This window comes from Cadophora gregata (assembly GCF_030347475.1).
Source record: "Cadophora gregata isolate MNR1 chromosome Unknown scaffold_8, whole genome shotgun sequence".
Taxonomy (NCBI): Eukaryota; Fungi; Ascomycota; class Leotiomycetes; order Helotiales; family Ploettnerulaceae; genus Cadophora; species Cadophora gregata.
Genome location: NW_026695931.1, coordinates 75,482 through 100,578, shown reverse-complemented (window position 1 = coordinate 100,578; position 25,097 = coordinate 75,482). Strand labels below are relative to the sequence as shown.

The 25,097-nt window shown below is 47.3% G+C and overlaps 11 protein-coding genes across 12 annotated transcripts; 7 read left to right on the top strand and 4 right to left on the bottom strand.

Moving 5' to 3' along the window:
* Nucleotides 1–61: 61 nt before the first annotated feature.
* On the top strand, nucleotides 62–1,066 carry ONS95_013608 (uncharacterized protein; the record flags this gene model as incomplete). The annotated part of the gene is made up of 1 exon (XM_058507245.1): nucleotides 62–1,066. The coding sequence occupies one exon, from the start codon at nucleotides 62–64 to the stop codon at nucleotides 1,064–1,066; it is 1,005 nt and encodes a 334-aa protein (XP_058356414.1).
* Nucleotides 1,067–1,327: 261 nt separating this feature from the next.
* ONS95_013607 (uncharacterized protein) lies at nucleotides 1,328–2,159 on the top strand (the record flags this gene model as incomplete). Its single annotated transcript, XM_058507244.1, has 2 exons — nucleotides 1,328–1,645; nucleotides 1,719–2,159. The coding sequence occupies 2 exons, from the start codon at nucleotides 1,328–1,330 to the stop codon at nucleotides 2,157–2,159; spliced, it is 759 nt and encodes a 252-aa protein (XP_058356413.1).
* A 1,140-nt stretch (nucleotides 2,160–3,299) lies between these two features.
* ONS95_013606 (uncharacterized protein) lies at nucleotides 3,300–6,533 on the bottom strand (the record flags this gene model as incomplete). The annotated part of the gene is made up of 4 exons (XM_058507243.1): nucleotides 6,450–6,533; nucleotides 5,253–6,402; nucleotides 4,593–5,195; nucleotides 3,300–4,544 (listed from the first exon to the last, which is right to left on the bottom strand). Exons 3-4 carry the CDS (start codon nucleotides 4,638–4,640, stop codon nucleotides 3,300–3,302), a joined length of 1,293 nt encoding a protein of 430 aa, XP_058356412.1. The 5' UTR covers nucleotides 4,641–5,195; nucleotides 5,253–6,402; nucleotides 6,450–6,533.
* A 449-nt stretch (nucleotides 6,534–6,982) lies between these two features.
* ONS95_013605 (uncharacterized protein) lies at nucleotides 6,983–8,201 on the top strand (the record flags this gene model as incomplete). Its single annotated transcript, XM_058507242.1, has 5 exons — nucleotides 6,983–7,233; nucleotides 7,330–7,514; nucleotides 7,566–7,604; nucleotides 7,661–7,742; nucleotides 7,796–8,201. The coding sequence occupies 5 exons, from the start codon at nucleotides 6,983–6,985 to the stop codon at nucleotides 8,199–8,201; spliced, it is 963 nt and encodes a 320-aa protein (XP_058356411.1).
* A 1,466-nt stretch (nucleotides 8,202–9,667) lies between these two features.
* Nucleotides 9,668–10,593, top strand: ONS95_013604 (uncharacterized protein). Of its 2 annotated transcripts, none has more exons than XM_058507241.1 (2): nucleotides 9,668–9,851; nucleotides 9,908–10,593. In XM_058507241.1, exons 1-2 carry the CDS (start codon nucleotides 9,753–9,755, stop codon nucleotides 10,460–10,462), a joined length of 654 nt encoding a protein of 217 aa, XP_058356410.1. In that variant the 5' UTR covers nucleotides 9,668–9,752; the 3' UTR covers nucleotides 10,463–10,593. The 2 variants fall into 2 exon arrangements, with proteins under 2 accessions (XP_058356410.1, XP_058356409.1); XM_058507240.1 differs by having other exon boundaries at nucleotides 9,668–10,120; nucleotides 10,172–10,593.
* A 2,635-nt stretch (nucleotides 10,594–13,228) lies between these two features.
* On the bottom strand, nucleotides 13,229–13,869 carry ONS95_013603 (uncharacterized protein; the record flags this gene model as incomplete). The annotated part of the gene is made up of 3 exons (XM_058507239.1): nucleotides 13,229–13,471; nucleotides 13,522–13,634; nucleotides 13,824–13,869. The coding sequence occupies 3 exons, from the start codon at nucleotides 13,867–13,869 to the stop codon at nucleotides 13,229–13,231; spliced, it is 402 nt and encodes a 133-aa protein (XP_058356408.1).
* A 575-nt stretch (nucleotides 13,870–14,444) lies between these two features.
* ONS95_013601 (uncharacterized protein) lies at nucleotides 14,445–18,398 on the bottom strand. The gene is made up of 4 exons (XM_058507237.1): nucleotides 18,069–18,398; nucleotides 17,961–18,008; nucleotides 17,692–17,813; nucleotides 14,445–17,642 (listed from the first exon to the last, which is right to left on the bottom strand). Exons 1-4 carry the CDS (start codon nucleotides 18,183–18,185, stop codon nucleotides 16,436–16,438), a joined length of 1,494 nt encoding a protein of 497 aa, XP_058356406.1. The 5' UTR covers nucleotides 18,186–18,398; the 3' UTR covers nucleotides 14,445–16,435.
* On the top strand, nucleotides 14,747–16,258 carry ONS95_013602 (uncharacterized protein; the record flags this gene model as incomplete). Its single annotated transcript, XM_058507238.1, has 1 exon — nucleotides 14,747–16,258. The coding sequence occupies one exon, from the start codon at nucleotides 14,747–14,749 to the stop codon at nucleotides 16,256–16,258; it is 1,512 nt and encodes a 503-aa protein (XP_058356407.1).
* Nucleotides 18,399–18,407: 9 nt separating the features above from the next.
* On the top strand, nucleotides 18,408–21,324 carry ONS95_013600 (uncharacterized protein). Its single transcript, XM_058507236.1, has 3 exons — nucleotides 18,408–18,642; nucleotides 18,875–19,465; nucleotides 19,547–21,324. The coding sequence occupies exon 3, from the start codon at nucleotides 19,728–19,730 to the stop codon at nucleotides 21,033–21,035; it is 1,308 nt and encodes a 435-aa protein (XP_058356405.1). The 5' UTR covers nucleotides 18,408–18,642; nucleotides 18,875–19,465; nucleotides 19,547–19,727; the 3' UTR covers nucleotides 21,036–21,324.
* Nucleotides 21,325–22,433: 1,109 nt separating this feature from the next.
* ONS95_013599 (uncharacterized protein) lies at nucleotides 22,434–23,490 on the top strand (the record flags this gene model as incomplete). The annotated part of the gene is made up of 1 exon (XM_058507235.1): nucleotides 22,434–23,490. One exon carries the CDS (start codon nucleotides 22,434–22,436, stop codon nucleotides 23,487–23,489), a length of 1,056 nt encoding a protein of 351 aa, XP_058356404.1. The 3' UTR covers nucleotide 23,490.
* Nucleotides 23,491–24,373: 883 nt separating this feature from the next.
* ONS95_013598 (uncharacterized protein) lies at nucleotides 24,374–25,060 on the bottom strand (the record flags this gene model as incomplete). The annotated part of the gene is made up of 4 exons (XM_058507234.1): nucleotides 24,374–24,572; nucleotides 24,663–24,706; nucleotides 24,758–24,855; nucleotides 24,916–25,060. The coding sequence occupies 4 exons, from the start codon at nucleotides 25,058–25,060 to the stop codon at nucleotides 24,374–24,376; spliced, it is 486 nt and encodes a 161-aa protein (XP_058356403.1).
* Nucleotides 25,061–25,097: the final 37 nt, after the last annotated feature.

Here is a 25,097-nt window from a genome sequence, read left to right as displayed (position 1 = left end):
GTAGCACTTTACATCAATCCTTCAATATCCCGGACGAACACCTCCCCCCCAGAATTCAACAATGGCCCACCCTGGACCAGATGCAGGCGTTGTCGCCGGCGTCCCAGCCAGCTTCGCGACCTTGGTAACCATGTGCGCCTTTCTCGCCATCGCATTCTACAACATGCTCGAACTCATCGTCATCATCTTAACCACCTTCAAGTCCCGCTCCGGACTCTACTTCTGGAGTTTCGTTGCCGCCACCTTTGGAATCGCTCCCTACGGGGTCGGCTTTACTCTCAGATATTTCGGCGTCATGACCATAAAGGGAATCCCGGTCGTTATGATCGCTGGTGGCTTGATCTGCTTCATCACAGGACAGTCACTCGTTCTGTACTCGCGCCTCCATCTCATCGTTCGCAACACGCGGGTCCTTCACGGGGTCCTAATCATGATCATCTTCAACACCATCGTCTTCCACGGCTCCACATTGATCCTGGCCTTCGGCATAAACTGTGGAGACACTAAGCGCTTTCTGCCCTACTTCCTCATTTTCGATAACATACAGCTTGCCGTCTCCTTCGTTCAAGAGTTCATCATCTCGAGCATCTACATCTACAGCGCAGTCCGGCTTCTCGCTCCCGCCGGCGAGCCTATCTCCAAACCCCTCAGAAATCTCTTCATCCATCTCATTGTCGTCAACATTTTCGTGCTCGTGCTGGACTGCCTGATCCTCGGACTCGGCTACTCGGGAAACTTCCAGATCCAGACCACGTTCAAGGCGGCTGTGTATAGCGTCAAGTTGAAAGTTGAGTTCTCGGTACTCAATCGCCTGGTGGGAATTGTGAAGAATAAGAATTTGACGGGAGGAGAGCTCTCCCCTGGGTCGGGGACGGGTTGGCGATTAAAGTCTGAGCAAGAAAGTGGTAACTCGAAGGTGTTGGCAAGTGTAGGGAGTGGGTCCACAGATGTTACACATGGAGAGCCGTTTGGGGTGGATACTATAAGTAATTTACCGAAGGAGAACGAGTTGCCGAGAGTAGCAGCTAGAGAAACTAATAATAAGGACCAATCAGATATGGTATAGGCGGGGAAAGAGGTAAAACAGGACTCACGAAGCTTGTATTGGGATGTATAGGATTCAATTGTATATTTAGGGAAAGGTCCTTGGAGTACCGGAGGAAAAGCGGGATTATGTCACTTGTACAGAACGAATACAAAATTTCTAATGAAGGCCAAAATGTTCATGTCAGCATCAAAGATAGATTAAATTGAAATTCTCTGCTCAGGCTGTCATAGAGCTTAATGTGCCTCGCTAAAAGCCTCGCCTAGCTGTGGTGTGTATTGGATGTATTGTGGTGGACACAGCCACCGCGGGCGTTCCCACAGCCACCTTGCCTTCATTTCATATCTCGCGATCGCTTCGTTCCTCATTGAACTTTTCGACCCACGTCCGGCTTTTAAGAAATCCAGGGACTATGGAAATTCTCAATTACCTCCGGACGAAACCCCAGCAGTGGCAGCTTCTCCAACTAGGACCGATGCAGAATCTGAGGCTTGGTCAACAGAGTCCGAAGAGTCAGCGAATCCCCAGCCTCGTTATGCGAGTTACAAGCAATATCTTGATGAGAATGTGGCGGATTGGCCTGAGTTGAAGTGGATGCAGGTAAGTACTTCTGCAAAATGGAGTAAAAAATGGCAAAAAAGTAAGAAAAGTGAGTAACTTGAATTTGATGCAGATTTTCATGAACACTCCCAGCGGGGATCCCGATGATACTAGGGTAACGGTTATCGATTCTATTGATGGCGCCTTTCATTGCCAAGCTGTACCTATTACTGAACCTAGCAATTTCTCGAGAGTGCTTGAATCTCGAGGTCCTGAGGTGAAGACTCGAATTATCCGCGTGGACTATGAGGCAAGTCTCTGCATTGATCGGAGTGTGGTGGATACGCTGGGCAAGACTTTCGACATCGACCCTTTGGTTTTTCAAGAGCACTTCTGCCACGAAAACTTGCATTGCGATCATGGATATTCGGCTCGACTTCATGAATCGATCCCAAAGCATCGAGTCGCGCATTTGGCTTCTCAGTATCGGACAAGCTCCGGCATCAACTTGCACGTCGCCTTCCACAGTTTCACAGCTTGCGTAATGCTCTGTAATGCTGAAAGGTCACATTGACCGAGCTAGGAACGGCTGGGAATCGAGGCTTTCAGACGCATCTCGACATGTTGATTATACTATTTTCTATATTCGCGAAAGAATAGAAGTTTTAAGGAAGGTCCGTGGAGCTCTTAGAGAGTTGAATCTCGCATCCAACCGCCGCCCAACTATTGAGCTCAGTGGAACCGAAGAGGTCGCCTCACTTACCCCACCATTGGATATAGTTAACAGAGACTTGAATTATAGCCTCGATGGACTCCAGGACGTTCTTGCGTATCATGACAGACTCAAGCGAGACAAATTATCCGATGCTCAGTTAGAGAAGGCTAGGAAATCAACCCACACAGCCAAATGCGTCGCCAGGCTGACCAGATTAGGGTTCATCTTTATCCCGCTAAACTTCGCTACCTCTTTTTTTGGTATGAATATGGTGCAATTCGGCAGTGACGTTCTGAGTCTTTGGATTTTCTTTGCTACAGCGACAGCTCTGGTCTGCATTACATTCATTGCATTCATTGACAAGGTTGTATCGAAGCACGTAATATTAGCTTTCATAAAGCTGGCAAGCAGCTCGGTAACGGTTGGTTTCTGGTTTTTGGCATTTTCCGTATTCCATACGCATGGTAAGAACAAGAAGCTAGTGACTTGGAGCATGTTATACGTGTTGAGCAAGGGGAGAAGGACGAGCCTAATTCGAGTGGCGGAACAAACAGAGGAGGGATACTGGGCACGGGAATTTTATTGGAGAAAACCAAATTGGTACAAGCGATTCTGGTTGAGAAGAGTTGTTTTCATTATGACTTTCATCCACAGCGAGCTTGACAACAAGGGATAGACAAGTGGTCCACTTGACAAACTCTTTCACGAACAGCCGTGGTGGATCACTATGTTTGACAAATACAACGCCTACTGGTCGAGACAGGCTAATGTACTTCCATAAGTGGATACATCGGGTTATTAGAGACAATGTTGCCATGGTTAGGACGGCGGGAGGGGAACCACTCTAAAGCGTACTATTCCAAAGCCCATGAGTGAAAACTCGATGCCGGTGATAGCTGATGTATGAGAAGTCTATGTTTACTTTCAATGAACAATTGATTCACCTGGAAGTTCTTTCCCGAACATACTCCTCGTTCATCACCTATCTTTTTCACCTACTCATCGTTCAAAAACAGACTGGAGCCAATCATAGGCTACTTGATTCTGCATCCTGAACCCTCCAATCCCAGCATGCCCTACTCCAGTATCATTCTTGAATAAATGGTACGTAGCTCTCTTCCCAAGCTTATCAGCCAGTTTGGCCGCCTGACCTGCAAAGAACGTATCAGTCGCCGAATCCGCCACAAACACCGGCCCAGGAATCTTGTCAACAACACCATCCAACGTATACGTCTGTAACTTGGCCATCCACTCATACGGCGACTTCGTATTGAACGACCAAGTCCCCTGGTCAATAAACCACCGGAACTGGCTGGCCGTATTTGCTGCCTCGGCAGCAGCATGGTATCCTGCAATGGCTCCATCAAAAGCAGTCTGATTCCCGGTCTCGAAAATCGACTTTAGAGCAGGAGGGAATGCCTTAAGAAACTGCGGCCCGAACTCATAGATCCCATCGAATGCTAAGGTAGCTGCGAGCCTATGCTCAAAAGCTGCTGCTCTTGGAGCTAGTATCCCTCCAAACGATAGTCCCACCAATGCAATCGCTGCGGTGTCTACTTCATGTCTTGTATGCAGCCAGTCGACTATGGGTGTAACGACCTTCTCCCACTCGGTTATGAAGCCCAATCCTTGATAGCGTCGTGGACTCGCTTGTCCAGGTCCTTCATAAGTGATAACGTTCCATCCGCGCTGGAGAGCTGCGACTCCCATCTGTGTGTAGAGCTCCTCTTGGCCACCATCATAGCCTCCTCCGATGATAACTGTTGGTATTTTCTTCGAGGTTGTCCCTGCTCGGAAATATACAGCCGGGATCGTGAAATTCTTGGCCTTGATGGTTACGCGTTTTCCTGGAATGGGAAGAAGGGAAATGGCAGTATCGAAAGCAGCGATCTGTTGATTCCAGAGTGAAATAATACGTGGGTCGTCTTGGTTTCCATGGAGGTAGAAGTCTGCTGATCGGAGGTACGTTGCTGCCCTGAAAAGCGTGTCACTTGCAGAGACAGGGAACTTGCGACTGTCAATCTTCTGGGCCTGAGCGAGCACGCGGTTGGCGAGATTCAGGAATGAGTTGTAGTAACTTGTGAAATTTCCGTGTTGGATTTGAGCAGCGGCGATGAGAACTTCGGAAATGTCACCGCCACCGTAGCCGGCTGCGGAAATATCTCGCAGGATCTCGAAGTGGAAATCAGAGTCGGCGCTGAGCTGGACCATAGTTCCATTGGTGGGGTCCACTACAGGGGAGAGCTTGTATCATCAGCACCGATCGCCTCATTTGGATGATGAGATGGTTACCTGTGCAACAGCCAGGGACGCTGACAGAAATTTTACTGAGAACTTCATAATGTGATGGTTTGCTTGGAGCACTTGAAAGGCAATTCAATTTGCTGCATCATATTTTTGAGCTGAGAGCATTGTAGTATAAATACTCATTTCATGTCTCGTTCTTAGTGACGACTGATGGCCAATCTCATCAACAGACAACCATACATAGCTCATCCTGGGAAGCTTAGCTTTGTGGACTTCCTAATCGGGTATCCACTTCATACCCGACAAGCTTACTCTCCCCAAGCTGCGCCGCATTATCAAATGAAGGGCACGAACTCGCCATTAAGCTTTCAGATCAGCGAAGCCTAGCAGGGATACAAATTGCTTGATTTTCTAGCAGGGAGAGGAAGGATAATCCAGTGTGGCTTCTCCCACGTTCTTCACGGTAGGGCGTATGGTCCCGATGATGATGAACTTGATCCTTGCCACGAGCGTGATTCTTAACAGATTGTATTAGCATATTACTTTTAGAAATTGTTTGCTCAGCTTGGGCATGATATCCCACGAAGTACGGAAATGCGCGCCGGAGAGTGAAGCGACATGAACTGAGATACTGCCCCTCACTTCATCCTATCGTACCATTGTAAGAAATCTGTAACACAGTTTGCAAGTTATCAGGTTAATTACTTATTTCTGTAACCAATGCTGGACGATGAAGGCCGTATTGGACCCTTCTGGAACTTGATCGAGACGTACTGCGGCAAGTGAAGGATTGCGGAAGAAGCTTGGTAACACGACGGAGTCGAAGTTATGAAGAACTGTAATATAGGAATAGCAGCTTCATATGAAATTATACAGAGGACTCAGGATAAGAGTAAAGTATACACTGACAGATGAAGTGTGATGTGGAATTATACCTCGTCGCACCGTGTCTCTTGAGCCTTTTTGGACACCTGGCAGAGGAGTGATTTCTGGAGCAATCATTTTGTAAATACATATGCGAAAACCAAAGAGATAATTACAGGTGCATAGAGTCCCGGAGGAATATCAATGATTCCAAGGAACTAGTTTCTGACCTGGGGATATTACTCTCGAGGTGGCCGTTCTCTCGTCTCGGCTTAAGCACTTGGCAATGACACTGACTCCGGGATTCCCAAGAAAGCTCCCACAGCGACTCGGAATTCCCTAACACCAAGAATGAATGCACCATAACCTTGATTCTCGTAAACTCACCAAAGTCAGAGCACTCGCTCAGTGTTGCAACTAAAATTTGAGAATCTTTTTTGGGACTTACGCAATGCCAACATATCTGGGAGGAAAGCATTCGCTGGAAGGAATCCCAATCCAGGTGTTTCTCGCTCGAAATTTGAATCTTCTCACAAAGCTTCTAAACCGAGGCATTCAAAGATCGATGTAGCCAAGATAGGAAGTTTGACAATGCGAATGAACGAGATGTTGATCGTTCTCGGATCCTTTATGGATGCAGAAATCTTTTCAAAGATATCGGGCAACAGAAATTGCAAGCACTGCCCGTTTGAGGGACCGTAGCAAGTTGACTTTCCATTTATGGATAGTAAAGAAGTCGAGCCTCGATATGCTCGCTGTCTTGGACATGTCTCCTCGTTCGGTGTCTGGGCAGTTGGGTCGTGGATCCCCAACGACAAAGCCTTGGCTCACTCGTGTGCTGGTTCAATGGAACCTGCTGTTCGTGTTTGAGATCTTCTCCCAAGATGCCAAGTGGCTTGGCTCGACGAGTGAAGCTTAATGGCTCGGAACTTTGAGGAAGTTCAGGGATCGTGCTCATGGCGGGGAGTCCATGGATCCTGGCATCTGCTCACTAAACAGATTATTGTTGACGCCCAAGACTTTCTAGCAGAGACTTACAGAATAATAAGGTATGATGCCGTAGACAAGCTGTGTTATTTGTTTTCTTCTCATGCTCTCCTTCGGGGCTTTTGAAGTTAGGAGGTTGGTGAAGTTTTGTGGATGAGGATCTTACACCCTGGCTGACAGCTTGGCATATGCACGACGCTTAATAACTTCACGACCTCCCGTGTTCGACGGTGAAGCAGTATCCCACTTTCCAGCCATTCAGAAAAAATTCCTCTTCCTGCCGCCTGCTAACCTGGGCATATCCCGAGCACGATATTACGTCATGTGATGCGGAATTAATACCTGCCTGACATGAAGTTTCCAGTCACGCTTGGAAAATCATCTTCACAAGGCCATGACGATATCAGCGGTTGGCTCTATCTATACGTAGCGTCTTTCCTCAAATCGAATTCGCATCTCTATCATCCCAATACACAATTGCGACCTCAATGCGCTCATTTTCTGGAGGCTGACCGGGAGTCAAAACATGGGCCAGGATGTCGGACCCTCTTGCAATCGTCTGGACCTGCTGCTCGCTCGCAGTCATGATTATGATTACACGACTTGCCATGGGCCGGTACTGTAAAACCAAATGGGATACTGGGGACTCTTTGACTGCCATCGCTGTCGTTTGTGTCTTCATTCGGATCTCATTTACACATGTCCTCATCTTGTGGAAGACGAACAATATCCCAGATGACTATCGCGAAATTCACCATTTCTCGCAACGCGAGATATTTGAGCGGGAAATAGGTTCAAAATTCACACTAGTAGCAAGGAGCTTCTACATCACATTGTACGTCAAACTTGGTCTGAAATGTGGGGTGTTTGTTTTCCGATTTGAGCCTCCTGGATTCGGGGAATTTCCCTTTTGCTGACTCTGAGAATACAGATTGTGGATACAAAAGACGGTCCTACTGATGTTCTATCGCCACTTGGTGAGAGACATGCCTTGGGGAAAGCCAACCATGATGACATACGGAATTGTCTTCGCCGTCACGTTTGTGGCAAGCATCATCTCTACCTTTGTCGAGTGTCGTCCATTCCACTTGTATTGGCAAGTGGTTCCAGATCCAGGTATGGAATCTTCCAAATGATAATGCAACTGCCACTGAATAATCTCCACAGGAAACTGTAGTCAGGCTATCGTACAGCTGTACGTTGTCGGTAAGTGACGGACCCGACGGTTTGGCACAACCTTATACTGACACCCACGTCCGCAGGAGTCAGCAATATGTTTACCGACCTGATGCTTATATTCCTGCCCATTCCTGTTCTTATCACAGTCCGGTTGAGCATGATCAAGTTAGTAAAAATCCTCACAGTCTCCTCATCATACTGATTCTCGTCCCGTCTAGGAAGCTGCAACTCGGATTCTTGTTCAGCATTGGGTTCATGATTATCATCATCACTGCTGTTCGAATACCATTGACAGTCGGTTCCAAGTCTTCAGAGACTTTTCGAATCACCTGGACAACAGGTGAATTTCTTGCGGCGACATTTGTCGCGAATGCACCAAAGCTGTACTCCTTTAAACATCTGATGCAACGGAGGAATAGCACTGCTTTCGGGAACGTAAATCGAACGGGCCCTCATGTCCAACAAATGGACGATCTGGAGACTCCAGCTGTGTCAATCACAGAGGTCGCAACTATGCGAGCGAAGGAGTCTGATAGCTCAGGTACTTCACAGAATGCGGAGATGACCATGAACACAGTCAACGGAAGTAGTGATCGAAGAGTCATGTCGGGACAGCAAAAATGACTCCATGGAGTTTCCGAGGATTTCGCATGGATTAAATCACGAGAGTGATCGCAACAGTAGTTTTGAGAGCCGAGGGAGATTGGACAGAGAGTCCAAAAATAGTAATATGCGGGATATCTATCACGTGTTTCGGCCCCCTTTCGGGGTGTTCGGCAAGCGAGCGATTTTTCGGCAATCACAACATTATGGCTCACCGTGCCGTGTGACGTTCAAATCACAACTTGACGCATAATAAGATGTATTCTTACTCGTCGGTGTGGTAAGATATGTTCTGTGCCATCCTGGTCTTTGCAAACGAGCAACAATCCTGGGTGATCCATGAAATAAAGGGTCCAGCCCTCAGCTGGATAGAGTATGATGCGATGTCGGACGGGTGAGAATGCGATCATCTGGACAAAGATGCATAGTGATGTAATGTGGCATGCGTAAACGATTCCACAAACCACATATAAGAAAGATTCGTAATATAGATGGAAGGTCTCTCGACTGTGATGCCTCCCAGATGATAGCCACAGAGCGGTCAACGGCAGCACTTCAGACTAGAATGATGAACCTTGAGCTTACGACAAACAGCAAACTTTGATCATCATTCTTTATTTTCTTGTATTTCCAAAGATGGAAAAGATTGCATGTAAATGCCAAGCGGCAGGGTTGACCCTCGACCGGTGGGACCGAGGAGTCCGAGGAGACGAATGAGGAATTAGCGGCATGCATGTACTTTCGAGATATGCACAGTCAGCCCTGTACGCCTTCTAGCGTACTTCTAGCGGCCTTCTGTGCATGCAATCTATGACCCACCCCGAGTCCTAGCGGCGCCCTGTGAACAATCAATCTTCACCCCCCTACTCTTATCTTGCAGTCCGCAGGAATACGTCAGTGTCGTCCTTCCTGTCTCGTATGGCGAGCGCTCCAAGAGAGCAGACTCGCAAGTACGTACCCCACGGAAGTACACACCCGAAGGCAAGACTACCATCTTGGAGTAGCATTCAGAAGGAAGCTGTACGGAAAATGTAATCATTCTCTTCTTCCGGGAGTCTAATGGCGAAGTTTCCACTCTTTTCCCCAGTCAAATCGCTTCAACTACACAGCCTAGGGATTAAGCATACAGACGCCAAGACGAAATATGTCTTGGCAGGTCTGTCCCGGTCAGAATCCACGTGGAGTGAGAGACGGCACAGTTGGTGTGGTGTGGTGGGAACTCGGGCTTGTGTGGTATACCCTAGCATGGTGTAGACTCATGGCTTCCTCCGAAAGACTGGTTCGACGGCCAACTTGCAGACGTATAATCCTTGTCTTGCAAACAGTGAGAGAGCACTCCACATATGCACTCAGACCTCGAAACATCCCGGTCGACCACGTTGCGTTACTATTCCCAGCCCTTGTGGATGGTCACATACTTCCGTCTTGGCGGCGTGAAAGATCTTATATCAACTTTCAGTCGTCCACCCTATATCCCTCATTCTGATCAAGACATCAAACAAAGCTTCAAACTCCTCGAAGACTAAAGTTCCTTACAAGCTTTTGCTTCCAAGATCATCATCTCCCTACAACATGGCTCAATCAATGACTCCTTACAATGACTACCTCGTCTTCCAAACATCACAACTTCAAGACCACTATTCAAATCTTACGGAAGAAAGATTCATCGAGGTAAGATATCTTACTCTCACTTTTTTTTTTTTTGTTTTTCACGCTCACACTCATAGAACTACTATCCTTCACCCATCCGATACCAAGTAAACGGAGATTCCGACTGGATGAGCGCCGCCTCATCACCCTCCAGCTACTCAGCTCACGATTACTCACCACCAACCACCAACGCAATGCCCACACTGAACAACGGCTTCCCCTCAAATTGGCCCATTGGTCCAACAAACACGCCACCATCACAATCAGCCAAAGACCTCCAGAAGCTTAACGTACGTCAGACGACAATTCTGCCCTACAAGCACCTAACTAACATTCCTCAGCGTCGACGACAACAAAATCGAGAATCACAACGCGCTTTCAGACAGAGGAAGAATCGAGACCTGGAACAGCTTGAGCAGGCTCTTGCTGATCTCCAGGTCAAGCATGAGAAACTTCTCAAGTGCTTCGTGGGCTTGACTGCTAAGGTGTCGGCGGAGAGATTGGGCGGCTTGGTGGATGACATGAGTTTTCTTGATGAGCAGATCAAGCAGTATAACTCGTGTTTGGGGAAGGACTTCAAGATAAATGGCGATAGGATAGAAGCTATCAGAGCTAAGACGGAAAATTTGTGAATTGTTTTTGGGCATTTAGATGAGACGGATAGGAGTTTAGGCTGGCAGGGACGGGGAGCAGGGCTCTGGTGTTTGGGACGGACTTTTGCTTTTGTTTATAGATCCAAGTAATCATAAAATATACTTCACCATTGTTGATTTATTCGTGGTTCAGATGTACGCTGTGGTTAAAGTTCATGTCAGGCTAGTTACTGCTGCGCTTCGTAAGCCAGCTACGTTCGGCTAACTTGGAACAACATTGGTTGCTCCATTCTTCAAGTCAAGCAACACCCCGCAATCTCGAAAGGTAGACCTTGTATCTATCCCATAGGTCAATCTAAAAGTATTCTGGCCGATTCTTGGCATTGCAATGATCTCCTGCAGGCGGAAAGCCTTTTGCAGAGTGGTGGGGATGGGCTAATCTTCAGATTGACGTGACGACACTGATTCTCTTACCTCTATCTCTCAAAAAATGACTTCAATTCTCATATCGGCATGGTTTCCGGTAGAGCTGAGACTATGGCCACTACGTAGTATCCTCGGGAGTCCGTTCTGGCAGATTCGGTGGTGCCGCAGCCATGACACGATTACCATGATGTTGAACTCTAATTTGGCCTTTCAAAATGGAGCCAAGTGTACAGAGTAGATAACATGGGCTGCGAAAGCGAGGTCGAACTACTACTGATTCCCGGAACTCAAGAAGTGTGGAGGAAACGTTAATCTTATAGCGCTTGATCGCGAAACTCCCATTGGTACAAAGTACGAATCTTGCAGATGCCCCTTCCACTAATCGGAACTTGAAGATTGATTTCACCTGAGCCCGGATTCCGATCATCGTAAGTTTCCACCTTGTCAAGTACACTTGCATTGACAGAAACTGGTCTGGGCGCAACCCAGTAGCTTTGTCGAGATCGACCGTACACGTAAACATATCCTTTCCCCTTAGTATGGTGCCAGAGTCGGTTACAGTAAGCGAGGCTGGTCAGTGCTGCAAAACAACATGTGCGAGTGGTCTTGAAATAATTCTGGGTGGGCTTTGCGTTCAATCCACTACTCTAGAACCTCTATGTATGGGGTTTATGAGAATTAATTTGATAGCCGTAGATCTCAAATCAGCTCTAACTTGAACATTTGACACAGTGCTGTTGTCCAGATCGAATGGGGTGACTGACTGAGGCCATCCATCAAGCTTACCAACTTTTGGCCCTACGGGGTTTTTCATGCAGACAACGTCTGTAAATTGTCTGTATTTTGTCTGCATTCCTAGTAGTAGTAAAACACAGTAAAATACAGACAAAATTCAGATAATGTCTGCTACAATTTCATCAAAAAAATACAGACAAATTAGCGTGTATCAGGGTATGAGAGTCTAGGTACCTCGGACTTTTTATGTTTCAATACAAAGTTAAACACAGACCTTTTACTACCTACTTCCGGAACACTCGGAAGGGAGACCTACCTTAGGAGGGAGGGAGACCTACCTTGGAGGGGTGAGAGGGAGACCTACCTTAGGAGGGGAGGGAAACTTACCTTTAAAGGGAGACCTTAAAGGAGGGAGAGAGAGTAAGAAAAGGGAAGGGAAGAAAAATATAGGGAGAAACAGGAGAGGGGAAATTAACTTTATTAGTCAGAAAACTCTTAAAATACAGATAATAGCTGTATTTTCACTCTAAATTTTCAAAAATCGATTAAAATTAGAGTTTCTAGCTGAGAAAAATACAGACAATTAACTAAAATACAGACAGAAAATCTGTCTAAAATACCTATTTACAGATAATATCTGTAGGAAGTGCAGACAGTGTCTGTAAAAAAAACCCCCGTAGGGTGGCCTCATGTAGGGAGAGGACACGAAATCATTGCACATACCTGGACTTGTATCCCAAGCTAGACTATTCAAACCAGAGAAGCGAATTTAAGCCGTTTCTAGTGCCATCTCGTTCTCGATCGTTCTATCTGCTGTCATTGTACTTGTTTGCCCAAGAGATATAGAAATCGGCATTATACACCATAGACACTAGCGAAATGGCACTTGACGGCCATGGAATGATGTACCGACGCTAAATGTTAGCCTGATTACCCTTCAACATCTGCTTTCACATATCTGGCGAAAGTCTGCAAGTCCCGGTCTTTGGGAAATATGTCTTCCCTCCTCTGAAATACAGTCTAAGCCGGAAAGTTTCGAGGGCACGAAATCAGGAAAAGTCGTGACATCATTATACTCTCAATGGCTTGCTTTAAGGTAGAATGTTTGTTTCAATGTGGTTAGGAGAGACATGGCTTTCAAGTGCTTCTTGCAAGTCTTGCTCTACCATGTCCTGATTTCACTATTTAACCTGTCTTGGGATATAACAATTAGCTACATGAAAACTGAAATCAACGTCTTCACATGTTTCACGGCTTTATGACGTGTCCCAAGATGAAGTGAAAAGTTTACAGTTCCCGGTTCTTCACTGGGCGACAAAGCGAAGATTCAAACGCGTGCCAGTGACAGAATCATATATTAGCACGAGATCTCAGGACGGATCGAGGTATGCAGAGACTCCGTGTTCGGGAGTAGTGATCTGAAAGCACGCCTCTCGGTGATGTCGACAAGGAAAAATTTCATCTTGTACCTCGCATCAAGCTTATCAGACAACATATTTTTGCTACCGCTATCTTTCAGAAGCAAAACGTTCCACCATCGTACATGTGAGAAAAATAGACAACATTTGCAGCCTTTTACATTTCCCGTCACTACCGCCAACCTCATCCTCGAGAATGATCACGCGATTTCCGTACGTTACGAAGTCAACGCTTCTCTTTGTTCTTGCGCCTGTTCTTGCTCACATCTCCGGCCGAGAGTGAGGCTTGGCTAGCATCGTACTGTCGTTTGGCCTCCGCCTCCTGCTCTTTCTTCTTCTTGGCGTCCTGGCGTTTTTTCTGACTGACATCACCAGCTTTCATTGTTGCATCTTCAATGGCAAATGAACGCTCCATGCTTCCACTGCTTCCTCCGCTGGCTCGATCGTTGTTGGACATGATAATTTTGTTCTGAGAGAGATGAGTAACTTGTTATCAGTGATTTAGGATGGTGCACTAACGATGCCAAGGACTGCAACTGTAGTAGTTTTGAGGTATTTATTCAGCACAAGGATCGGGTTTCGTTTGCTTCGAGTGATAGTTCTCGATTTGGGTGTGAGAGTTGAGCCCAGAGCTGGATATGGTATCGTAACAAGGTGTAAGGTTAGGAAACTTGGTGTTGGAAAGAGAAGAGACAGTTCTATGACGGATTGACAGATTGTGTCACACTAGTTGAGAGTCTGCTAGGGAATCTGTCCCTTCTTTATAACTGTCTACAAACCAACGGTTTACCCTCCGCGCAGAATCTCAAGGCGTATCGTACGAGATAGCATAGCCCATAGTCTCCCCAAGAACAGCCTCAGGCGCATAATGAAACGAGGGATCAAAGGCTACGAAAGCCTTGCAAGCGCAGCGCAACCCACCGTAGGAGTAGACCAGCTCAGATATCCACAGCTTATGCTTGCTTAATGGAGAGATATTCAGTACAGTTTGAGACCGAGAGCCTCGCCGTAAGCGCTGTGCAAAGCGTGTTTACTCAACCTTGCGAATGGTTCATTCCTACGGTCATGACCAACGAAATACAGACCGAGCAAGGCTTTCACTATTCTGGTCAGTGGTCAATCACTTGCTTATCTTTCTAGATCTGTTTTATATTTATCCGAAAGGGGTTGAGGATCGTATGTTGTGACATGCTGTCATGTCCGCAGAAGATTTCACAATCAAGAGACTAATATATAAGAAGAATGAGTGCAGGTGGATGGGTACTCCAAACAACCTACAAAGCGAGCCTCTGCTGCGCCTCGTGACTGAGGATTTGCCGATGCTTCTAAAATCTGGATGGGCGCGTACTGTAGGACGAGGCGAACCACGGGGCGGGCCGGGGAGTGCACGGACTGACGTGCCATTCGGTGAGAATTCCAACATCAGGCGGTCCACAGGTCCACCTCCATATTCCTATTTGTGGAACAACAGCACAAGTAGGCTGTGAAAGACGATTCATCACACACTTCAAGCTGCCGTGGGTACATCCGAATCAGGCCCGAGCAAGAACGCGCATCATTTACCGCCCGCCTCCAGCTTTCCCCGCCGGTTTGCGTGAACATCAGCGGATCAGACAGGGCGAGCATATGAGACCACCTAATATCGGATCTAGGACTCCAGCAGCTCCCCAGAGTCATTTTTACCAGTCCTTCCCTCCATTTTCGCTTCCAAACCACGTTTTATTTTTGAGGGTAAAATCCAGTCATGGAAGATACTGGGGAAGACTTCGACAACTTGATCTGGGACCAAAATGACGAGGAATGGGAAAGGGTTCAACCAGAATTGCGCCAGAGATCCACCATCCACCTTGTTGAGGCATTGGCATCAGAAAAGTTTGGTTGTCCTTCGACCTGGGTCTCGCCAATGAATATTGGCGGCTTCAATATAGTTTACAGACTGCAGGTTGAATCCTACGCCTCCGATGTCATCGTACGGAGGCCCATTCCCTGCTATGCTCAGTTCCCAGAAGAAAAGACCTTGATTGAGGCTGCGACTGCCAGCTATATCGAAAAGCATACTCAAATACCAGTAGCCTCAGTACTCTTTCACGGCAAAAGCTCAGGACTAGGTCAATATATGATCATCAAGCATGTTCAACACCAGCACTCCATGTCCACTGCACTCAACGCCACCAACCACGACACCGACCAAACCTTTATTCTGGACCCTAATATTTCGGAAGACTTTCTTGAGGACCTGTACAAAAAAGTCGCAAACTGTTTACTGGAGCTCTCTCAGCATACCTTTTGTCGCGTAGGATCTTTGGTCGAGACCAAGGCGGGTTCCTATACTGTGGCTACTCGGCCAATTACCCGTGACATGAACGATATGCTTCAACTGGCTGGCATCCCACCCTCGATTCTACCGCCGAAGGATAAGACGTTTGGTACTGCTGACGAATATTACACCGAGCTCGCCAATTTGCATCTGGCTCAGCTTGTCTTTCAACACAATGACCTTGTCTCCTCAGAAAATGACTGCAGAAACAAATACGTTGCGCGCCAGATCTTTCGTAAGCTTGCACGGGAGGGCAAACTCTCAAGTTTCGGTTTCAGAGAGGACCACTGGTCAGCACAGTCCAAGACCAACAGCTCGATTGTGTCGCCCGAGCCTCCTAACACAGACTCTTTTCGACTCTATTGCGATGACCTACGAGCGGGTAACATCCTTCTTGATAAAAATGATAACATCGCTGCTATCATTGACTGGGAGTTCACGTATGCTGCGCCTAGTCAATTCTCCCTTGACCCGCCGTGGTGGCTGGTCCTTGATGCGCCTGAGATGTGGGACAAAGGTATCGACGACTGGGTCCAATTCTACGAACCACGGATGAGAATTTGGCTATCAGCTGTGCAGAGGGCCGAGGCTGAAGCTACTGTGGACTCAACTAAGAGATCCTTGGAAGTCCCACTGTCGAAATACATGCGCGAGAGCTGGGAAACGGGTAGGTTCTGGCTCAGTTACGCGGCGAGAAAGAGTTGGGCTTTTGACGCTCTCTATTGGAAGTTCTTGGATGAGAAGTTCTTTGGAGTGAGACCGAGTGACATCTCAAAGGATGAGTTATGGAAGACAAGGCTGTATCTCCTGAGCGATGTGGAGAAAGCTGCCATGGACGTCTTCGTGGATCGAAAAATGGAGGAGACAAAAGACCGTAAGCTGGTTGATTGGGATCCAGAGGAAGCGAAGGGTCGCCTCGCTGAGGTTCTATTTGATTGAAAGAGACACAGAATGTATGCAATAATATCAATAAACTCCCAGGTGACGTCTCATCCTACAATTCTTGTCTGTAACGTTGAAAATATGAGTCGTCTAGCAGTGAGGTTGTTATCAAAGACAGATATTCAGTATCAAGTTTCCGCATCTATTCATTCTCCAATCATTTCGGTGTTAGAGTTACGAATTGACAACGGCATACCGAATCAACCCCATCACTGCTCCTAATACAATGGCCACAGGGGCACTGACATTGAACCACATCCCACCAACGTAACTGGTCACACCCACCACCACCCACCAAGGATCGTCGCCTAAGCTTTTGCCAGCTTCAAAACCTTCATCAATGAACCCAATCTGCCACAGCCTATACACAGCGGTATAGATAAGTCCAACAGCCGCAGCATTCACACCCCTCAACGCACTCTTCACCCACCGCTTCTCTCGAATAGCACTCCAAATCCCCATCGTTCCATGAACAGTCACAATTCCGGGAAGAAAGATACCAAGATACCCCAGTAAAGAACCCACAGCGGCATTGTGACCTCCAAAGACGGCCGTCAGACCTCCCAAATATACAGCAAAGTTAAAGTTTGGCCCTGGAAAGGCTTGGATAATGGCGAGACCGAGAAGGAAGTCCCGAGGCGTGACCCAGCCTTCTGATACCACATATTCTCTCAGTAGAGGAATGACGACGGGACCTCCGCCAAAGATGATGGTACCGGCGAGAAACATGTTGGAGAAGAGTTGGAAGAGGATGGGTTTGTTGGGGAGCGTGCCGCGAAGGACCATGATTATGATGAATGCAATGGCGAAAGCCACCAGGATTACGGTACCGAATTGCCAGGAGATGTTGATTGATCGAGCGGTGGGGATGATTCGAGGTTCTTGTCTTTCATTAGAGGGATCCTCTACTCGCGACATTGTCTTGTTGGTGCCTGCCGCTGAGCTAGATGGCTCTTGTGCTATTGTTTCGATGTCATCTCCAGGTTTTCCTGTCGTAGGCTGCGATACAAGAGTCGGTAATCCTGTTCCATTCTCCTCATTTGCTGCAGTGTTCCTTTGTCTGAGATTTATGGCCCACTTGACAGCGGGATGAAGTAATCGGTAGTCGAATATAACAGAAGCACTCCCACCAAGCAACATCAGCAATGGAAAATACCACAAGGCGTTGTACATCAGGCCAGCCGTGGCTCCGAGAAACACCAAGATCCTGGTGATTCTATCAGTGATAGCTTTCTGAGCAAGCTGCACAGCTGCAAGAGCGATGATCCCAACGACTGCAGCATTTAGTCCTGATAGCAACGCGTACACTTGTCGAGGCAGGGTTTCGCCAATATTGGATACCCCTACTGAGAAGCCATACATTCCAAGGGCACCTGGAAGCCTGCAGTTTTGAGCTTAGAATTTGGAGGGGGGTGGGGAGAAGCGCTCACGACCAAATAAGTAGTGCGACGACGGCGGGGATGAATCCATCGTGGATGAGGTTCAAGCAGTACAGCATCTTTGTGCTTCCGGGTCCCGAAAATGCCTGGCAGACTGCGAAAAGCTCTTGGTACTATATATTATCAGTACTCCGTGGCCACGAATATTCTAGGCTATTAAATTCTCCCGAACGCCAGAGGAAGAGTGCTGCCGAAATCCGACTCATAACCGATGCAGGGCCAGCATCAACATTGAATGCCGAAAATGATAGAAAACATACCATTTGCTCATCAATCCATCCTAATTTATCAACATATTTATCGTGGAACTAGAGGATATTAGCGATATGTTCAAACGGTAATAATTTGTTTGGGCTCCAAGTACTGACAATCTTAAAATGAACAGGCGGGCCTCCAAACGCTGTGAAACCCAGATACCAGCCTTGCTCGACCACCTCCCAGAGCCGCTTTCCAAGCTGGCCCGGATGCCATTTTCTGATCGCCATCGATATGACGCTTTCTCGAGTATATCAGGGGCAGGTTTGCAAGTCGGGGTTGTCGTTAGAATTTAATTGAAGATGAGGCGTCTCTGCCGAGATCTTGGGGAATGTCACTGGGGCCCTGTGATTGGAAGCGGACGGCACGTGCTGGGGAAGTAGCCAGCAAATAATATTTGAATTTCTTGGACAAAAAAAACATCACTTCTAAGGTAAGTTCAGTTCGACTTCCTCAATTTTTCTTTGGTCACGCTGTCGTCTTCTTGGGCGTTACCTACCTACCTACCTGTGGGTCGTCATTCAGCAATGAACTTTTTACTAATTTCGTTTTTGTATCAAGCAAGGCGGACCACCCTTCGGGAATGAACTTCACAATTGAACACGCAACAGTATACTGTTCTGGGCCAAATAAGTACGCCCGCCCCTCATGTTGCCAGGCTACAGTAATTTGGCCTTTGCGCAATGGGTATGTTGTCTTCCCAGAATTTATATACTGCGCGATGGGATTTCAATGAATTGCTTGTGGGATATCTGTGACCACCGAATTCACGAAGAGTCAGCATCACGCTAGCTCGGATGGAGTACTTTTTCATCACCCAAATATGATTTGGATCATCTCTTAACTAAGATTCAAGCTGCCTGCCAGTGCCTGTCAATATCTTGTTAATCTGCTAATTTGATAAAAACTGGGACCAAAGTGGTTCAACTGCAAGCTATCTCCTGCGCAACAATGGTTTTAGCTCCGAGAAGAACATAGTATTGAAGCACAGAAAGCATCTGTTTGAGAACAAAGATGACGACTTCAGCTTTGGCAATGTTGTATTCGTCAAGGCTCCGTGATCGCGTCCGGCTTTGCTGGCAGAAAGTATTCATCTTGAGACTAAGCGAGACGAAGTTAACCACAATCAATTTTCCCATAGACTTCTTCACTTCTGCAGCTCAAGTAATCTGCCAGGCGGGCTACGGCACAGCATATTTTGTCCTGTCTGAAAGGATCACAAACGAGTGACGCCCTGGATGTGACTTCGACGCCTTTACAAGACACCTTCTGCGTGGTTCTCAGCAGTTGCAATTCTGCAAGCGAGAATAATTTGTTGATGTTCACCTTCGAAACTCAACAACGCGTCAGCAGCCAAAGTTCGATCTAGTCTGCCAACAAAGGAGACTGTCTCGGTTACCATGGAGTAAGATCGATATCGTTCAAGTCAGTCTGCGAGTGTCCTGCACAAGAAGATTCTACGAAAATCAAGCATCGTCAAAGGATAGATTTCAGGGAAACCAAAACACGAGTGAGTCGAACCCAGCCTCATCGGTGCGAACAACTATTTAATCTGCCTACTGCATCTGGACTAATGCTTATTGCCATGCAGCACCCTTGAGTATGTCTCACAAGCGAAGTTACGCAGATTATATCCATGACTATAGCCTTGAAGTCGCCATGCCACAAGCTTTTCTGAAAACACTGGTCTCAATCAGTTAAGCCAGTCTTGGGAGTCCTTGCAGGTTCTGGACGACAAAAAGGTTGATACGAAGGCAATAGTTGAAGATCCCATGATCGTGGATGAAGATGAAGCAACCAAGACCTGCGAGTCGTTGCGTGTACTCGAAACTGCTCCCGTTACTACAGACCCAATGTTGGAAGGTCCTCCTACAAAAGTAGACGGAAATTTTCCCAAGAAGCCGAGCGCCTCATCCTATAGCTCAGCAAGTGCTATCACTGATTTGGCGTCCACTGCGGCAAAGCTTCGAGAAGAATTACTCGCCATGGACATTCTCACGCCTCGCCAAGGTAGAAAATTCGAGTCCTTCACCCTTTACACCGTTGAGAAAGGAACGCCTTTCTACTGGAACACCGCCAAACAACAGTTGATGCTGGTGTACTTGCCAGGAAGGGGCACGAATATACACCTCGGCAAATTAATCATCCGGATCTGCCGTGTACTCGCTTTTACAGCCACCGAGATCACTCATGAAGAGTTATCCAAAACCATCCCCAATGAGGTGTTGGATGTTATTCTGCCTCAAGGAGTTCGCAACCAGCAAAAAAACTCATCTGTCTTCCGCGGCTGGAGCAAGAACGTCGTCAAAAGGCAGTTTATTCAAGACGGACCAACATACGCAGCTGTGAGACTTGGGAAATGTGGATTGTGGCCTCCACCCGAAGCTTCGTTCCAGCTGAGGCAGGAGATGTGGGAGTTGTACTTTGTTCCTGATATTGTGGAGCTGGTGTTTGGTGGTTGGCATGGATCTGGTGTCCTCGATCTGCGCAAGATCATGTTGAATCCCGAATCTGTCCTCTCCAAATGGCTCTGGCATGTTTATATTGTGCTCTTAGAGATTACTTTCAGATTCAGACTCCATTCAGAAGACATTACGAAGTCCTGTACTCTTTCTCGGCAGATTTCCAGCATAGGTGCGGCTAGGAATTGCTTGGCACGAGAGTCTTGGGAGGAAGTGATTGAGCATTTCGAGGCTGATGTTTTGAGCACATGTGGGTATTCTTCAATGCTTTTTTCTTCCAATTCTCAGGATATACCACGTTCATTATCTAGAGCTTTCTTTCCAAGTTCGGCGCTAATAAACTCGTCTGCCACAGGGGAGGGACTTAGGCTTGACTACAGGTCTGTGGAATGCACTCCTGGATTCGGAAAGATGAACATCACAGATAAATCGGCAAAGTGGAAGTTCCTTCGGCGCTTCACAGCTGATCTCCGTCAACGAGACCCCGAGCTCTTCCCACCGTCGCTTCGGCAGCACTTCCAGGATAACCCACCTGGATTCGCTGGTCGTATGAAGAACCCAGTGCCTGAAGCTGGGAAAGAAGCGGAGGAAGTCACCAGTACCAATGAGTGCCTGTAAGGCGTCATCGAGGCCGATGATGAAGTGTCTCAGAGAAATGAAGAGGGATTCTGGTGACTAGAGGCTTTGGGATACTTTTCGTTGGCTCTAGTGAATGGAGTCAAAGCACGTCAGACGGACCATCCGCTCGGCAATATGCTCCGTAGAGTCCGGAGAAAACCATAACACTCTGTAATTCTAAACAAAAGAGTTGGCTACTTCGGTATCTTGAACAAGTCTATAAATCTCCTCCTCCATTCTGTGATTTCCTCGTTTCTTGAGTGCCTTCCCTCAGTAACCACAATTCATTGCCATCGCTCTTCCTCCAGGATCTATTTCCAGTCGATAATTCAAAAAAACGATTATAATTCTGCTCACTTTTGACTTCTTCTATTGCATCTTTCTTGTCCGCACCCGCCTGACTGCAGGACCTGAATTCACCATATTTGGAGCCGTCATAATTTAGCGAATGCGGAGTGAGGTGTTGGCGATCTATAGACTTTCCATTCGCAGCTTGAGAATATCGAACAACCTCGACAACTCAACATCGACAGCTCAAAATCGACATATCTCAATGCACTTCTAAGCTCCAGTCAGCTGTCTCAATTCTCCCCAGGCAAGAACCGGTGAACATCGCTGCCTCCTTCTCCATGTCAGACTAGAGTTGCCCATTGACTCTATACCGGAGCAAGTCTTCACCTTCGACTGTTGAGCTTGAAGACCCGTGGGGCACGAGTACGAGCTAAAATTATCATTGAGCCTATCTGCGAGTTTTGGAGCTGCGTTCTCCTCAACTCGACTATTCCAAGGGAGGACCATCTTCATTGCGTCGATCTCGATCTTGGTTGGCTTGGTGGGGGTTCATCACCTCAATCCCTCACCCTCAAACCGTCCTCCGATCTCTTCGTGGACGCCAAGTCTACCAAGCTTGAGCCCTAAGCCGTGTCGGGTCCTCAGTGGAGTTTTGCACCAGTAATCTTTCTCTGCAGAAAAGAAGAGAATACATTGCTGACAGACAAGAATCTCAGATCAACACCTTTGGACAATTGTACTCATGGTCACAAACATGCCTCAATCCAAACGACTACATGGTGACTATACCTTGGATGACTCACTTGATCCAGAGCTCGCAGCATATCAATATCTTCCTGAGCCTGTAGATGTGCGAAAGCTTGAGCTGCGTGCAGAGCACGTACCGAAGAGGCGACGTCTTCAAGAATGTTCACCACAACGAGAAACAGCACAGTTGAAGGAGCCTCAAGATCTTCCCTGCTCATCAAAAGAATGCGTAGAAGTACAGGTGACTGACATCAATGAGTTATCTCGGGAGCATGGTGCTGGAAAAGATCATCAGGAAGTCATACTTGACGAAAATCGGAACACGCTAGCTTCTCCAGATCACTACACATTACTCTCAAAATGCTCAAGCTGTGCATGGAAAATGACACATGCTATGTATATTGGAACCTCAGATTACGAAAGCACGTCAGCATACCGAAACAGTTTGTCAACGACAATCAGGTCTCGATGATCGAAATTGAAACGCGTGACCTTGTACAATTGACGGTTCTTACGGCGTTGAGCTTTTCCATGGAGAATGTCTTCCAAGTTATACCGAGGTCTTTCTTCCAGGCCGTTATTCCAGATGACCAATTCCAAGGCTGGCTAGACAAATTCTGGTATCATAGAAAGATGAAGAGTTTCTTGATCAAAGATACCACACGACAGGCGATTCATTCTTTAAAGAAGTGTTTTCTCTGGCCTCCCTCAAATGCAGCCGAGGATCTGCCTCATAATTTTTGGGATATCTGTTTCCAGCATGAAGTCATCGAAGTGGTCTTCAGCCGGTGGACCAAAGGGCTGGTGGATTTTCAGGCAATCGTGACGAGTCCAGCAAGTTACCCGCCACGTCAGTGGTTACACCACTTATTCGTCATCTTAATGGAGCTCAGATGGAAGTTTGATACGTCATCAAAAGACACCAGAAGTTTGACGTCTGGAACTATACTGGGCGCAAAGTTTGTCGTGTCTTCCCTAGCACAACAACAACATCGTGGGGTAGCTCCCCAATGCTTGTGCAGAGAAACATGGGACGACGTTATCGATAACTTTGAACATGATGTTCTGGCAACTTGGGATAGACCTCCCATCGAATTTACTGACTTGGACTGCTACCCTTTAGTCGAGGATAATCGACTGCCCAAGACTTCGATCTGGAAGCAATTCTCTGCCTTCGCAACCCGCCTTCGAGACAACCCGCCCCAGAACTTGCCTTCAGCTCTCGTAAACCACTTTACGTCCTTCCCTCCCGGGCATATCGGCCAAGGAGATTTGCTTTATGTAGGCTGTCAGATCCCTAGGAAAACTCGTCCTACTGCTGATAGCTCTCTGCCATCCTCTTCAGCAGCCAATGAGAGAGTAAAGAAGCCTGAAGGCAAAACGCCCGAAAGACAACTCCCCCAAGCCAGAATCTAGCTGTAGCAGAGGACAGGGAAAGCGAGAGTCGGGGAACTAGAAGACTCATTGAAAGACGAGGACTGGCTTCTAAAGTCTCAACCTGATATTCCAGACCCCAGTGTCGAAGACCATATTACAACCGTCTCGATGGTCCAGCCTATGGTGGATCGAGAAATGGTGAATGCAGCTACTCAAGAGAACTCTGCCGGTCAGAATGGTGTCTACAAAAATTCTCTCATGCTAGCATTACCAGGTGCGTGGGATGAAGAAAGGGGCCCGGAGGAGAAGTCTCTCGCGAATATAACTAAGGCTGCTTACTCGTGGTGGACTAGTTGAAGGATTATTTCTGCTCAAAGCCTTTACTGGTGGACTGGATGGGAAGGGGAGATCCGAGCTACATTGCATGGGACTAGCTTGAAATAGGGCATAGAGCGACTCATCTTCGGATGTTTCGAGATAACCAAACATAGAGTGCAGAATGTATGCAATATATCGCACGGAAGGCCCTTGAGGCTTGACGTCTCGCTTCTGGAGTGGCAAAAACAACAAAGAGGGGAGTGATCACGTGCACGTCATCCACTCCTCTGGACATCCATGGCGCGAAGTCGTGTTGAAAAATCCAGCGACTGTAGAGAGTCGTCTTCTCACGGAGCTGATAAGTCGACAGGGCGATAACACGTCAGACATGGAGAAGAAGATGGTAGGCAAGAAGTGGGATGGCAAAGCACGAAACAGGGACAGTAAAACCTCCAGCGTCAGGGAGCAGGCAAACAATCTTGAAATTAAATTGGTATCAAGCCCAGCATACTCGAACACAAAAAATGACACCTCCCATATCCAAATCCATACCATTACACCAAACCCCTCTCATCCACCCCTCCTGCACTGTTCTCCACATTCATTTACTGAGGAGCAGCATGCATCCCCTGTGGTGCAGTATATCCCTGATTGAGACCAGCAGCCTGCTGACGACCAATCACCTCTTTCTCACCCTGGATAATCGAACAGCAGCCGCAGCAGAAAGAGAGGAGACCGTCGGTCAAGGCGTCGCCGCGGATGGCGTACTTGGCGCGGATTTCGGAGCGCTTGAGAAATTCGAGACTGAGAGGGAGGCTAAATCAGCTTTGTGTTCAGGGAGAGGATGGGAAAACTGGGTTAGGGGAAATGGAGGGGAAGAGAAGAAGCACGTACATGAATCCCAAACCGCAGCAGTTCAGACCGGCGAACATGAGACACTGGCAATTTTGTTAGTACAGAGACTCAATATGTAGGAGTGGTCAGCTTACATCATTGTTGATTCTCTCATATCCAGCAAGTGTGGGATCTCTCAAGCGAGCTTGGGTTCGTCCATATACAAAGCAAGAGCAGAAAGTTGCCTTCAGGCCTGATAGTCGTTGTGGTCAGTAACATATCTATTGGTCAAAGCCAAGAAGCATGGCCATACAGAGATTATCAGCTCCCTTGAAGCAGTCCCAGATATCATTGTTCCACTCCTCGGTACCAGTTTGCTCCTTGTACTTCATGTATGTAGGTTGTGGTTGAGCATGGGCAGCTGGCTGCTCAGTGATGGGGGCCTTGGTGTCATTCATTTTGACTGTTTGGAGTGTGAAAGATTAAGATATAAGA

What these genes read in the sequence shown, in the direction of transcription:
- ONS95_013604 (XM_058507241.1), top strand. Translation starts at nt 9,753, where the DNA reads ATGGCTCAATCAATGACTCCTTACAATGACTACCTCGTCTTCCAAACA. An exon ending in CGGAAGAAAGATTCATCGAG is followed by an intron (nt 9,852 to 9,907) that starts GTAAGATATCTT and finishes TCACACTCATAG; the next exon opens with AACTACTATCCTTCACCCAT.
- ONS95_013601 (XM_058507237.1), bottom strand. Translation starts at nt 18,185, where the DNA reads ATGGCGATCAGAAAATGGCATCCGGGCCAGCTTGGAAAGCGGCTCTGG. An exon ending in CGCCTGTTCATTTTAAGATT is followed by an intron (nt 18,009 to 18,068) that starts GTCAGTACTTGG and finishes AATATCCTCTAG; the next exon opens with TTCCACGATAAATATGTTGA. An exon ending in GATGGATTGATGAGCAAATG is followed by an intron (nt 17,814 to 17,960) that starts GTATGTTTTCTA and finishes GATAATATATAG; the next exon opens with TACCAAGAGCTTTTCGCAGT.
- ONS95_013600 (XM_058507236.1), top strand. Translation starts at nt 19,728, where the DNA reads ATGATCGTGGATGAAGATGAAGCAACCAAGACCTGCGAGTCGTTGCGT.